At 43.0% G+C, this 14,895-nt stretch overlaps 1 protein-coding gene across 1 annotated transcript in view; it reads right to left on the bottom strand.

Annotated features, from left to right (window-relative positions):
* Positions 1-2,137: 2,137 nt before the first annotated feature.
* The window catches only part of LOC146208024 (sodium-coupled monocarboxylate transporter 2-like), a 48,060-nt gene continuing 35,302 nt past the window's right edge, over positions 2,138-14,895 (bottom strand). Inside the window, exons 9-15 of the mRNA XM_084591715.1 lie at positions 14,152-14,261; positions 11,924-11,991; positions 11,337-11,423; positions 10,427-10,599; positions 9,606-9,709; positions 3,517-3,617; positions 2,138-2,255 (exon numbers count right to left, since the gene is read on the bottom strand). Coding sequence (XP_084447841.1) covers positions 2,208-2,255; positions 3,517-3,617; positions 9,606-9,709; positions 10,427-10,599; positions 11,337-11,423; positions 11,924-11,991; positions 14,152-14,261 — 691 coding nt within the window. The 3' untranslated portion in view covers positions 2,138-2,207. The remainder of the gene's footprint in view (positions 2,256-3,516; positions 3,618-9,605; positions 9,710-10,426; positions 10,600-11,336; positions 11,424-11,923; positions 11,992-14,151; positions 14,262-14,895) is intronic.

Here is a 14,895-nt window from a genome sequence, read left to right as displayed (position 1 = left end):
CAGGAGTTAGCCACCCTGCTGCAGTAATTGGCCGCAACCTCTCATGATTAGCTTTATGAAACCTCGGCGGAGCCGCAACAATTAAGAGGTAAATAGCAAAGTACATGTGCGTGAGCGAGGAACACAAATAGAGCTTTTAACTATTTTGCGGCGCACCATTCAGAGCGGAGCCAAAGTGTCAGATCAGTACAAGCGGCATGGACAACAGGGAGAGAAGACCGACGACGTCATATATATCTACCAAAATAAACTACGTCAAACTAGTGATTTCGCATGTTTAGCTTTGTTTAGCCCTGTTATATTTCGAAGTTTATTTTTTTGTTCTAAAGAGAGGAGCTGTGAAGCTCCTGAATAACTATCTCACAGGACCACCAGCTTCGTTATAAGTGGGCTCGACATTATAAGCACTGGTTCGAAAATGTGACTGACGAATCATTGTGATATATATTGTGAAAATATTGTGTGTGAAAAGCTGGCCGGAAAGGGCGGAGCGTTTTCCACCCATAGGTGTTTTCTTTAGAAGACCCAATTTTTTAAAAAGGGCAACCGACTTTCGATTAATTTCAGCCATGGGGCTACATTGATGTCTACGGCGGACAACAGGTAAGACTGAGAAGCTACGGTAACTTCGCTATATAAGTAGCTAAATTATGTTTTATTAATTTTTATTTTTAGGTGTATGCGTATTTGAAGAATTGGAGCCCGGCCTCCTAATCGTATAGCCGCCAAGAAATGTATCTTAAAGAAGTTGTAGCGGGCGTTACAAGACCTAGAAATGTAACCCTGGTAGGCGGTGTCGCCCAATAACTGAGCGTCAGCAGCGTATCAGGCGTAGATGGCTCGGCCAATGTAAGATTTCAGGCCAGGCTGCCAGCGCAATAACTGCACACATTTGGTGCCGACGCAGATGCTTCTTGTGAATCCGCAGTTTAAACGAAATTGCCAACGACCCGCCGAGCACCCACCTGCCTCTCAGGTGATACAAGCAGAGTGAGGGTACGTTTGGGTGCAGCGGTCTACGTCGCAGGCGCTGTGAGGAACGGCCTATCAGGGTGACGTTTGTAGGCCGTGTAACTCGCTCTACACGTTTTTAACAAAAGTTTATTTTTTTTGGTTGTACTATTTAAAGGAAGAATTACAATTCTGCAAATAAAGCATATTCACTAAAATGTCTAAAACGTTATTTATTTATTTACGTAACTAGTGGCCTCAGGGCTAAAAGAAATCTAAAGGAAGTCATATTTGTATTAAAATTATGGAACTTGTAAAAAGGCACCCGGTATAGCGCTTCAGCCGCTGTCCAATAAAACTGTGGCTGTTGAAGACATGATGACTAACCAGCGCTAAAGACTAGGATAAAAAGCAAGCAGAAAACAGGACCATCACATTATTTTAGTTTCGTTTTGGTTATTGAGCCTGTAGTGTGCTAAGAGTTATCGCTGCAGCTACTGGCATGCACCAGCGTGTTGCTGCACCCGAAGACGATGAATTAGGCCGCTGTCTTGGGGATTGTGTACGCCTGACGCTCCAACAGTTGCTGCAACTTCCTCCTGAGCAGCTTGATTCGTCTGGGCATCCTGTAAAAACGCAGCCCTACAAGTTCGACATCCCTGTCCGGCCCAGGTTATGAGGGATGTCCGTAGATGAAGGCTGTGGGTAATTTCGACCAACTGGGGTTCTTTAACTTGTACTGGCATGACACAGTATAGAAGCGGTGTTATCATGCGTTTCACCTTCAACTTTACGCGGTCACTGTGGCCGAGGGTAAACCCAGGTCTCCCGGCTGAGAGGTAAATTGTTCTAACCTCTATGAACTGCGGGATTATAAACCTCGCGTACACTAAGCTCACGGTGCACTTTACTACGATTGACATTAAGCTAGGTGCGAAACCAGCACATGGTGGACGTATTGAGTGGCTCTCTATATGCTACGCTTCATGTCGTTAAGGTTTTACTGAGTGCGCTATTTTTTCTCTTGTTACGAATTGCGCCGGGAGGTGCAAACATATTTTTTAATTTCTACCGCCATTTTGTGAACGCGAAACGATCAATCAGAAACAACACACACATTGTAATTGGAAATACTTTTTCTCCAAAATATGTGAATAAATTATGTATGTACGTTTTTCTTTATTCCTAACATACTGCTACTTCTTCGCCTCTGTTTAAATGAAGTAATATTTTTGGATTAGGCACGTCTTCTTTCCTCAAAAGTGCCGCGGTGCCAGGTGGTTGTGGCATCCATCTTGTAGTGCCTGTAAGACGAAAGGTTTTGCTAAAACAGTAGAAAAACCATTGCCTCACATATGTACATTACGTGAACCTATGTGGAAACTGCATTTAGGCTTTGTTAACAAAGGCACGCGTTTAATACACATTTTTGCGCATCAATATTTAAGAAATGTGTGAAGAAACATATAATTGTTTCTAAGCATTGTGTATCAAACGGGAAGGCTCGCTTAGCGTAAGTGTAATACACAATACAGAAATAAAAGGAGGTCTCTTAAATTACCCCGTCCTGCCCTTTGCTTGCTAGTAAAAAATTATCCAAAGAGGAGCAATTGTTCTAATATGGCTCTAACCTTGCCGTATCCTTCTTCTACGTCTGTGTACTTTTATTCCCTTCTCGAAAAGCAAACAATTTAACTGCAGTTGCGCTGTAGCATGTCAAATACTTTCACGTATAACTGAGAGGACTCTCCCAATTGACCTGTAATAGGATGCGTATTGGTTTTCTTGGTCACCCATACATCTCTTTTTATTCCTTTTGTGTCGTCACAGAAATAAAGTACTCATGAACCTTATTATTCCAGGTCAGAATCATTTCCTATGAGACCTTAGCGGGTCGAATAAATTGTTCATACGCCCATGAATAGTTTACTGCGATCAAAATAGCTAAGCTTGGGAATGAGTTGAAAAACTATATGACGTGTGATTGGACTGTGTGATGTAATAAACTCAGATCAGTTCGAAAATTACAACTGGGCTTTTCATTCTTAATTGCGTAGCATCGGGACCGTTATAGAACAAAGCCGAATTCTATATATAGATAACATATGCCCAGCGATGCATGCCTATTACCAGGTCATATTAACGTTGAATACGTTCAGATACAAGCGGATACTTAGCAACAAGGTTTCAAAATGAGTTTTTCAGGTCCCCTAACGCTGTTTACGCAGCTAACTGCGGAAGCATTCACCTTATACCAGGGGTCAGGACGAGTGGTGAATGAGAACACATACAAAAATATTAAAACTAATAAGGTAAAGTATATTAGAAGACTATATACAATAATAAAATTTCTAGGTGCAGTCGACCAACAAAGGCGAGCAACATCAAACAGCATAGCGTCTACGTCGATTGCAGCGCGTGAGGACTGCACTCCGTTCTGCTTCTAAGAATATTACTTTAATAGCTTTTTTCTGTATATATGACTGTAACTGTACAAGACCAGTCTCCCGGATTACTTGATCACAAAACGTGATTTATTCAGTAGCAAGAGATAATAATACACACCATCTCTGGTTTGTCATTTTCCACAATTCCTAACTTCCTCCAGAGGGCAGCAAAGAAAGTGTTCATATGATTGGCGCTCGCTTTGGGCTTCCTCTGCTCTCCTGTAGGCGAACGGCAAATTAGATTAGTAATAATTACAAGAGTATTGTAGGATTAGCCAGCAAGCCATGAAGAATTTGCCTCTTTGGTCTTCTTTTAAGTTCTAGGCTTTAGTATATTGTTCGTTTCGGCATGCATTTCCTCTTGAACACGTCGTGGTGATAAGAGCCTACGAGCATTGCAATCGAGATGGTATCAAGGACTTTGCATGTATAATATTTCACTTTGCAAGTGAAATGTTATATAGGCTTTTCCTGGTTGCGGCCTTACGAATGACGCAAAGCGCCGTTATACTCTGCAATGAAGGCAATTCTTCAGAACATTCAACAGTTGCTAAAGTAAATGGTGTAAGTCTAGGGTATTGCAGCGAAAAGCTATATCTCTTAAAACGGTGCAGTTCCTTAATTTTCGAAGCCACGCGACAGCATTAAACGCTGATTTCGGGTCATACGTACGTTCGTATGGAATCTTAAGTGGGAAACGTACAGAAAAAAAAAGAAAAATTATTTCGGTAGTGTTAACTATTACGAAGTCCCTTTCCTCAACGCACCAAACGCCGCAACTCTCTGTCGCCTATCGCCTCATATCACAGATTTCCCGTGGGCATTTCGAATTGAAAGCGTAAAAAAGCGCAGGACGATCACAACATCTTATAAAGAAAGTAAATAATCACTGAAAATGATACCTTGATACAAGACACAAGTGTAGTAAAAATTGTTTTAAACTAGGGGATTTCAGATAGAATATTTTGAGTTGAAAAGCGGATAGTAGGTGTGTTTAACGTATACGTTCTCCCCATAAGCCTAGTTTGACAAGCGCCGGGACAAATGCCTCTTCCATATCTCATTTGCTAACGGGTGCTGTGTAAGCTGCACTGATGCTTCCACCGTAAACTTACTACCTCTCTCCATCCACGTAGACTGCAAAGGTCCGGTACTGCAGCTTTTTTTGTTTTGTTTTGGAATGCACTTCGTTAGTCTTAATAGCTTTCGGTTATCTCAGTGCCTAACCTTTCACCGAACACTTTTCTTTCTGCAGCGTTTTCCGTTGTCATCACTTTAAGAGCTTCGAAGTTCTGCCCTTTAGGTAAGTAGCATGTGATATCTCAAAATAACAGCTTCAAGGGCAAGTTTGTTCTGCATAGTACCCAGAAATGTGGCGCAAAAAACACAGTCAGATGAAAAGAAACAAAACACAGGCGCACACTACCAACTGTAATATGAATCTGAACACCCACTTCCTCTTCACCACTCATCCTCTCCTACACCAAAGTACATCTTCTTCACACACCTCTTCTTTGCCAAGTAGATAGTAGCACTTTCTTCCCCGAAGAACATAAACATCGTCCAAGCCAGTCACCAATTCTGTGCTCAAGTGCATCTCCACACGCATCTTCTTTGCCCAGCAGCTAATACCACAATCGTGCCAGTGTAACACAACCATAATCCAAGTAGGACAAGTGAAGTGTTTTGGATGGACATGTCTTACTGCACGTGTGGTGGTTGTTTGTTAGTGTGTGACTACGTGGTGGACTTTGTGATGGTCCTGCTTGGATGATGGTTGTGTTACACTAGGATGATTGTGGTATTAACTGCTGGGCAAAGAAGAGGTGTGTAGAGATGTACTTGAGTGTATAAATGGTGACTGTCATGCTTGGACGATGTTTATGTTCTGCGGGGAAGAAAGTGCTACTATCTCCTTGGCAAATGAGAGGTATGTGAAGAAGATTTACTTGGGCGTAGAAGAGAATGGGTGGTGAAGAGGAAGTGTGTGTTCACATCCATATTACAGTTGGTAGAGTGCTCCTGTGTTGTGTTTCTTTTCATGTGATTGTGTTTGTTGCGCCACATTTCTGGGTACTAGCAATGATATACAGCTTGTAAATATATTTTTCTTGATAGGTACTGTTAAGTAAGCTGCTATCATAATGCCAGCGTGTCTGTTAAATGTGCGCAAGCGTGTTTCTGTTCTATTTATTTTACTATCATTATCCAGATATACAGAGACTGTCTGATATAAGTATTGCATTCTCTTACCACTTTCGATGCTTCGATAACTGTCATGAATCGCTGTTCTCTAAAGAGGTTGTTTAACACTCGTTCCGTTTGTTGCATGTTAAATTTTATTCCTACTCTACACATTTACTTACCATAAGTCATCTACAAGGCTTTGCAACTCGCTCCCTAAAGTAATAACGCAACGCAACATCACAAGCTATAAGTGGATTCAAATGTTGGATAAAAACTTATTTTCCCGATGTTTCTGAGTGCTAAAAATAGAACTTTCTTGTGAAATTCATTTGCGATGATATATCGTGAATCTTCAAGTGGAATAAAACAAAACAGCACAGCAGGCGAATTGTTTATATAACGCTTAGGACTGCCTCTTCCCCCCCCCCCCCCCCATGAACAAACGTAGCCAGCAGGTGGCTGAACATATGGCATCGTCTCAAAGTATTCTCAAGAAGTGATGCTGTATTCAAATGGTCAATCCTCAAAACGACTTTGTGAACTAGGAAAAGCGTTACTCAATAGGAAAACCTTATGCTGAGAATTAAAAGAAGATCGAATGGTTACGGTACATTTCCACCTATGCCAATGCGGAATGAACATTTGGTTACTTTTGAAATTGTATGGCCCTGTAACCAAAACTTCAATATGCGCTAGGTCCACACTTGCTTACTGGTGACTTCGAAACAGCGTAAAACCTCCTGTTATTTCCGCCAAAATATCCTGTCAGCTCAAAAGTGTAATGCCCCTTCACCCCGTAGCACTTTTTTTCACACCAGCAAAACGAAAATTCCATTTTGGCAATTGTAATTTCAAGCAACATTCTAACGCAACCAAACAAGACCTTCCAGCTTCGTTTTTTTTTTCTACACTTTTTTTCACTCCCATCCCTTAATTCTCAGTAATTTAAACGTTTTTACTGTACGAAAGCCATGAAAACTTCCAGGCGCCATAAAATATCACACCATATAATATTCCGGTAAAGTACGTAGAAAGCAGCCTGTGGGTTTGCAGAATCTATCTTATACTAGTGACTCCTCGTCCTTCTCAGTAAAAGTAGATGATTCCCGTCTTTCGAGACTGTTCAATCGCGGACTTTGTAAACGAATTTTCGTCACTGTCTTCACCCGCATCACGCGCTGTCAATGTAGGCAAGCTCTTCAAGAGATGGGAGTTCCATTTCACCTCATCCGTCTCCTCAGGAACCTGTATGAAGGGCAAGAGGCCACAGTCAGAACTGGGCATGGTCTTACTGATTGGTTTCCGATCGAGAAAGGAGTGAGGCAAGTCTGCATACTGTCGCCCTGCCTATTTAACCTATATGCAGAGTGCATCATGAGGAAGGCCGGTCTGGACGAGTCTTCAGCTGGAGTGAAGATTGCTGGAAAACGTATCAACAACCTTAGGTATGCGGATGATACCACTTTAATGGCAGAAAGTGAAGTGGAACTCAAGAGACTTCTGATGCGCGTACAAGAAGAGAGTGAGAAGTTTGGGCTTAAACTGAACATTAAAAAGACAAAGATCATGGCGTCTTGCCCTATCAAGTTTTGGAGCATCAATGGACAAGAAGTGGAAGATGTGACAGATTTTCTGTTCTTGGGCTCCAAGATTACCTCAGAAGGAGACTGCAGCCATGAAATTAGGAGACGCCTGCTTCTGGGAAAGAGAGCAATGGTTAGCCTTGACCGCCTAGTAAAGAGCAGAGACATTAGCCTGCCAACCAAGATCCGTATAACCCGTGCTATGGTCTTTCCAGTTGTGATGTATGGATGCGAGAGTTGGACTGTGAAAAAGGCTGACCGCCGAAGAATTGACGCGTTTGAATTGTGGTGCTGGCGAAGACTCTTGAGAGTTCCTTGGACTGCCAGAAGGTCGAATCAGTCGATATTGTCGACCATAAACCCTGACTGCACATTGGAGGGTCAAATTCTAAAGTTAAAGCTCAGCTACTTTGGTCATCTGATGAGAAGAGAGGAGTCGCTGGAGAAAGATTTGATGTTGGGAAAGGTTGAGGGTCGCCGGAGAAGGAATAGGCAGCGAACGCGGTGGTTAGATGGCATCCTCGAGGCACTGCAGATGAAGTTATGCGATGTTAGGAAGATAGTGAGAGACCGGAAAGCGTGGCGTGACATGGTCCATAGGGTCACGAAGAGTCGGACACGACTGAACGACTGAACTGAACTGAAATCGCGTTCAGAGGGCCTGGATTGGCCGCGCATAAAATGTATCTTACTACTTAGTCACAGTACAACCAAGGAAACGTTCCAATAAGTTGCACTTCTGCTCCGACACCCGGCCGAATTTTAAACTGTTATATGCAATGTCTTCAGAGTTTCCATCCCACAAAATGCACTGTCAACGGGAGATACGAAGGGACGTGATTGGCTAAAACAGTGGTGGCGTTAGGCGATCGTAAAAAACGAATTACGGGGCATCACCTGAAACCGTAAAACTCAGAAATGACTCCGTGGCGAATCCAAGACATTTCTTGTTTTACTTCGACTGCCAATGTGTGTTCGGTGGCGGGCTCACGAATGAAACAGAGAAAGTGACGCGAATAATGAAAATTAATCTCAAAACCCAGATGTTCACGTATTAATTCTGAAGATCTTCTAAATCGCTTTTCCTGGCGTCTCTCATAGCCTGAGTCGCTTTGGGACGCTGAACCCCATAAAGCGAACCAAACCAACATTGTTTTTCTTCAGTCACGCTGCCATCAATATAGGACTGCGATACATATATTTCCTTCAACTTCCCAAGAGACATTCGTGCTTTTACTCCTATTTGCTATTGTCAATAAAAGGTGTTTTTTCTTCGAGACAAGTTTTTGGAGAAGAAAGTGTGTCTTGCTAAGTCACGGCCATTCGAATATGATTGCATCGTTTGCCACAGTATCAACACTCATTGGCAAGTTGTGTTGAGCCTTTCCGTGCTGATTCCAGCGCCGTAAAATAGCCTAGCGAGAAAAATAAGCAGTTTTTGTGGCCCCATAATGCTTTTCCAAGACACTTGCTTCCTTGTATAGGTATGATTTACCTTTTTTTTATCTTTTTTTGGTGCGCTACAGGAAAATAGGCAGACACTGCTTGGACCCATAGCCAGCGGCTAGTAAAGGGTCCAATGGAAAAAGTACACCGGTTGCAGGCACCCAATCGTCAAAGTTAGAGACATCAGAAGAAGGAACTTTACAATAAACATGAAGAAAGTTAGTTATCGCTTATACATTCGTAAAACTACCAATGAAGAGAAGAAAATATAAACTAAAACCTCACAAATCAAACAAAAGCGCGTAGAACTTCTAGAAGAATTAAAGCAAAGAAAGATGAATGCATAATGTCACCACACTATAACAATACATAATGTCACATGTCGCAGAGAAATAACTCATCAGATAAAATACAGCCGAAGTGCAACTTATTGGAACGTTTCTTTAGTTGCACTGTGACTAAGTTGTAAAATATATTTTATGCGCGGCCAATCTAGGCCCTCTGAACGCGCTTTACTGCCGTTGAATTTCGAAGCCACACGTGACATGAGTCAGCTGTTGGGATTCCATCAAGTGTAGCTAGACGAGGAGTGTTTCCAAACAGGCGCCTTTAACTGTTGTTAGTGATCCACGCGGCTGACGGCAGCAATTTTTAGGCGCCAGCCGAACAATTAAAACGGTGATTGACGGGAATAGCAGATTCTCAATACTTCCATAATTTGATGATAGCATGATGCATTGCTCCCCTGGTGCTGCGCCAAACGCAAAAATGAACTCATTTTTATTCAACACGGCGAAAGTTGACCTACAAATCCGCAAAACCACATACGTTTTACAATTTAGCGGACATCACGGGGGTTAAACTGTCAAGGGTATAACGCCATAAAGATTTCATTTTAGTTCTAGCCCATTGCATAATGATAGCAACAAGGTGCACACGAGCAGTATAGTCTCAAAGAGAGGACATACGCACTGACCTCTTCAGTACTGACCTGTAACAAAACATACGATGACTCCTAGGACAATGGTACCGCAAGTGCTAAGCAGACATTTCCAAAAGGATGACAAATGCACAAAGGCTGCAGCTGCATGTCCACTGTCCAAAAATAGAAAATAACACTCGCTGTTTAGGAAAGCTTTCCAATGAGCAAATTGCGAAAGTAAATACACCTTCGTCATTCCTGTCCAAAATTTTAGCGCGCATTGAGCATTTGTTTTCGAATAGTAATTTACCGTTTTAAGCAAACACATATCAACAGCAGTTCCACAAACAGCGGTCTCAACACGCTGCCGCATTTGTTCCAAGCTCGTGCCATATGCCAGCTGTAGTTCTACAAGTGCGACGGATATGGTGAAATACGGCGAATAAGCACCAGCTGCAGCAGGCATGTTTCTAATGTCGGTCTGGTATTTTAGGAATAACTGCCTAACGATATCAAATGGGCGACTACGTGGCTGTGGTCTACTATTGAAAAGCGTTTTTGTTTGTATGCATTCCTTCTTCTTGGTGGAGTAAGGAAAGAATGAGCACGCCACGCATATTAAACGACTTTAAGAGCATGGTTGAAATAAGCAGTAGCTCGTCACTATACTGTATTTCATATCACATACTTTTCTTCTCTTAAATTAAATAAAATAAGATGAATTATTCGCCCGAGAGAAATCAAATTTTAAGCAACCAGTTCGAAGCAGCAATATTTTGTCGCTACATGCGGTCAGTGTTAGCGAAAATTGATTTTGTGGTGAATGCAAAATGTTAGATGACTTGTGCACTAAACATACGCAAATAGAAAAGAAAATGGCTTTACTGTACCCATTGGTAGACGTCACGGATGTTATGTTGCTTATGTTCATGAAATATGTCGTGTTCTCTTGGCAATAGTCTAACGTCCCGGGCATACGTGGTGGCTTGAGATCGACTCGAATTCTCAGCCACATGAAGACCAGCTGAATGATGAACATAATCAGTGTCGAAATTCCCGCTCCCTGAAAAACAACATAATAAACATGAAACACACACCAGTGTCATTTTGCGACCCCTATCTCCTTATGGATGCAGACGTGAATAACTCGAAGGAACGCGGCAACAGATAGCAATTTCTGCTCGCTTTACGTTGATTGCTTTCCCACTAGTTCTCCCAATTTGACTTCTGGGCTACGCTGGCAGTGGTAGGTGCATGTGCGCGTGCTTAGAGGTGTCCTGTTAATCATTTAGGTGTCCAATTACTTGTGGAGGGTGGAGATGAGCGTGTGCTCTCGGGAGCGAAGATATGTTATCAGCTGAGACGGGTAAGCCAGGCCTGAGATCCTCTGTTAGGCTTCTTGCGAGTGCGTGATTGGGGGATTGTGGGGTGCCAGCTGGGCTTACAATGTGGAAACAGCTAGCTTCAGCCATTTTCTCTGAGTCTCAAAAATTGATGTTTCAGCGAAATGCACTAAATACTGCTATTGCGCTGGTTGATGACACAACCAATCTGTATGCGACTTCATGAGGACTGTTCATGTACTTCACAGTACTCAATCCGCATCTTGTTTCTCGCTCAAAGTTTCTCCCTTCTACGACTCTGTCGTTACTAACCACACAACAAGCCCTGCTTCTTTTCATTAATATGTCACCGCAGTCCCCGTAGTCTCCGATCCTTTAACAAACCTTCGAGTGCATCAAAATTGATATTTAATAATTACAAAAAAACAGGAGTCGTTTGCACGCAAGACTTCAGCACCTTAGAATGGACAAAGGGGAAGGCGACTGCGAGTATCAGAAGTCCAATGCAAGGACCAGTCGCCGCGGAAGTCACCATGATAATTGCCTGCAAGAGAGAACAAGTTTGCGATGGAGTCAGATACTAAGATGAGAATGTATACATCAGGGCTGGCACAACAATGCAGTTTCTATGGCTTAGGAATTGCATAGAGGGGAGCAAAAACGTTAGCTGAGTAAAAACAAGCATCGACGTCCAAGGACACGGAAGGTAGTTGATAAAGAACTAATGCGGCTTAGCTGTGTATTCTGACAACTTATCTCGTTTTCAGTAAACTCAGCAAAAAGCGAAACAATAGATTACTCCAATGCTATTCTTCTCCATCGGAATTTTTCTCTTAAAGCAAAAGTAGGCTGCGTTTTATTTTTCATTTATGTGTTAAAACGAGGTATTAAGGATGATCTTACATTTAAATGCTGAGATTACGGAACTGTTTGCATGATAAGAAGTGATCAAAATTCAACTCCTGTATTTAGTTTCCGATTACATCTACACAGTCAAAAAGCTTATTTAAATGATGTGATCACAAAGGTTAAGAGGGCTCTTACCCTAGTCACAGTTCCCAGGTATACGCACAAACAGCTGTAGACTGTCATGACGACGCCAAGGGAAAATGCTAGAGAACATAGAAACGACCGTGTGAGTATTCAATAAAGTTACACATATACGAAACTATCAAAGTGTTTTTGAGCAGTTGCGGAGAAAAATATATACAATTACAAAATGAAATTGCATATAAAGAAACACCTAGTTGCTCACCCCTTCGTTTTTTATTTTTATAATTCTGTGAAAAACACATGTAGCGATGATACTTTTTCCGCTTATCGCTCCAGATTCAGTCCGCTTAGTAAAGGTTCCCTAAATACAAACAAGCTTCGAGGAGGCTTGACGCAGTGTGTCTCGCTTTTGCAGAAACCAATGGGGAGGTGTTAAGGTCCAACCACATGGAGCGAACTTTCTCTGCGAACTTCGTGCGGCGCGGCGAGCGCCGACGCACCGTCTCCGTTCCGAACCACATGAAGCGAAAACCTGGCGGCGTCGGCAGCGTCGGCGAACCAGTGAGAAAACGCACGACCTTGGTGCGTTTGAACAACGCACTTTTCACACTTAATGACATTTCAAGAGCAACACTTAAAATAGGCAGCGTCTTATATTGCGCCCGACAGCGCTTGTATACAGCCTCCAAGTAAACCTCCGACACCGCAGCAACAGCGTACTGCAGGCGCGTCTCTTCGAAGCAAGGTTTGAGCCAGTGTTGAGCAGAACGTTGGAAAAGGTCCCGCTTCTGCTGTATCATCAGAGTAGGCAAAATCGCAACACTTACAGTACCTTATGGTTGGACCTTACCAAAGCGGTGCCGCCCGCTGGCGCGGCGGATGACAGTGCTCTGCCGTGCGCTGCTTCTTAGTCGTCGCTAGGCCTATTTAGTTTCGCATCGATGGTGCATGAAACGGTGCTATGAAATTCTTTCGTGCTACAGTAAATGGTCTACTCATAGAACTGCCTAACTCTCAATCACAATCTCTAACAATAAAGCAAAATGTGATTAATTTCGGCTCACTCCCCTTTTTAGCGGAGGTGGAGTGCAAGCTGACCGAAGCAGCCGGGCCGCAACGGCGGCAGCTGGTTGTGAGCAGAGCGGCAGAGCTTTGTTTGCATCCCAGCTTTCGCTTCTATACCAGCCACTCAGTACGGCTCAGCGATCATCAGGAAGGATTCAGTATTGACATTGGGCTTATTATTTACGGGAACAACAAATTTTAGCACACTTTTCTGAAGTTTTTCGCATCGTCGGTGCGCAGGACTTGGAGCTGCAGCGGGCGCGGAGCGGGAGCAAGTGCTGCCATCTAACGATGGTCGCGCCCCAGCGGAAATATCTGGCCCGGATTGATAGCCGGAGATCGGCCGCCGGGCGGCAGTTCGCAAGGTTTGCTGCGGGAAGATCGCTCCATGTGGGTGGACCTTTATGCTTCTTAAAAAGTGTAAAAGTACGGTGCCTAACAACAGTGATGAACCACCGGAGGTGCAAAGAACGTTTGCCGGGTATCTTAGACATAAGATGTTACATAAACCATTAAGGGTCAGTGAAATATTTTTCAGCCAAAACTGTGAAAACCCTTCATTTAAAGAACACCGAATCTCTACAAATTATACGGAATTTTCAAACAAGATGAAATTTGTTAACTGCGGTTTATATGTAGCAACAGTTTCCAATGTAAACTTGCAAAACGCATTTGTCTTAATGAGCGAGCGATAGTCGTTGTGCAAGATATTCACTGAAGTGGTATGAGTAGGGCATTGTATTTTCTTCCTAATCTATCTAACACAAATTGTGACATATGTAGATAGTCCTTACATGATTGCTACTAAATCGAAATTTCCTTTGAGATGCAAACGTTGATGATCCAATTAGTACCGGCCTTATACATAGCAATGACAGCAAAAGCTCTCCATATTTTTTTGCAGGAAAATGTATCTGCAAATGTGATATGACTTTATTCGTCGTAGCGTCTGTCCTTATGTCCCACTCTCAGGATGGCCAACTCCTGTTCTGGTGAGGAAGTGCGTTGCCGAAGGTGTTCACCTGCATCAGGTCGGGCCCCAAACCCGACTATAAAATTCCATCGACACACTGATATATATATGCCGAGATTCCAACCACGGTCCTCTTGCATGCGAGACGAATGTTCTACCTCTACGCCACCGCTGCAAAGTGGCGTACAGGTAGAACAGTAGATTGCACCAAATACCACATATGATAGAAGTGCATGCCTACCAAGGCCTCGTGTAATCCAGCCAGTCCAGGCATTAAGCTTCTTGAAACGCGGTGACAGGATGTCGACGTAGACTATTGCAGCCTGGGCGTTTATTACCGAAGATATTGTGCTGTTGAGAGTGGACAAAACGCAATAGTTGTATCGTAGCGACTACGGCATAAGCACTCTATATTTCAAGCTATAAGCACCCAGAAACCGGTAAATGGCTTCTCCAATGACGCCAGATTTTTATAGTTAATGTTACTTTTGCCAAGTGTTCATGAATGCGAAAATTGTCTTGCAAAACGAATTACCACCTTTTTGTATAAGGAAAAGCAGCTAAACCCCCTTCCCCCCTCCCCCACACACACTGCAATTAAAAGTAAGTTTCTCAAAGAAAACTTTTCTAGTTAATTTGTTTGTCCCAAGGCAGCCTTTGTTAATTCTCGCCGCCTTCTACAGGAGGCATTTCAGCGGTGACGCTAAGGCGGAAAGGTAATTCGGGCAGCAGGAAGCAACACGGCGGTGTCTGACTTCACGTGACACGTGGTCGCGTGGGACGCTCGCTTTTATGACTTGCCAGTGCTAGTACATGATAACGAGCGGCGATAACCTGGAAATCACACTTCCAGCCGTGCTACTATGCCAAATCTGGCAGATCTAGCAGAATTGAACTACTAATGTCTGCATTGAGGGTCATGTTTCTTATAGTCGAGCCAACAATTTATTTTTGTGAAATTGGGTTTGAAGCCCAAAGGAGACAT

This window comes from Amblyomma maculatum, chromosome 1, assembly GCF_055883805.1.
Source record: "Amblyomma maculatum isolate TAMU_Amacu chromosome 1, ASM5588380v1, whole genome shotgun sequence".
Classification (NCBI taxonomy): domain Eukaryota; kingdom Metazoa; phylum Arthropoda; class Arachnida; order Ixodida; family Ixodidae; genus Amblyomma; species Amblyomma maculatum.
Note: the sequence above shows the minus strand (reverse complement) of the source record. Positions and strands in the feature narration are given on the sequence as shown.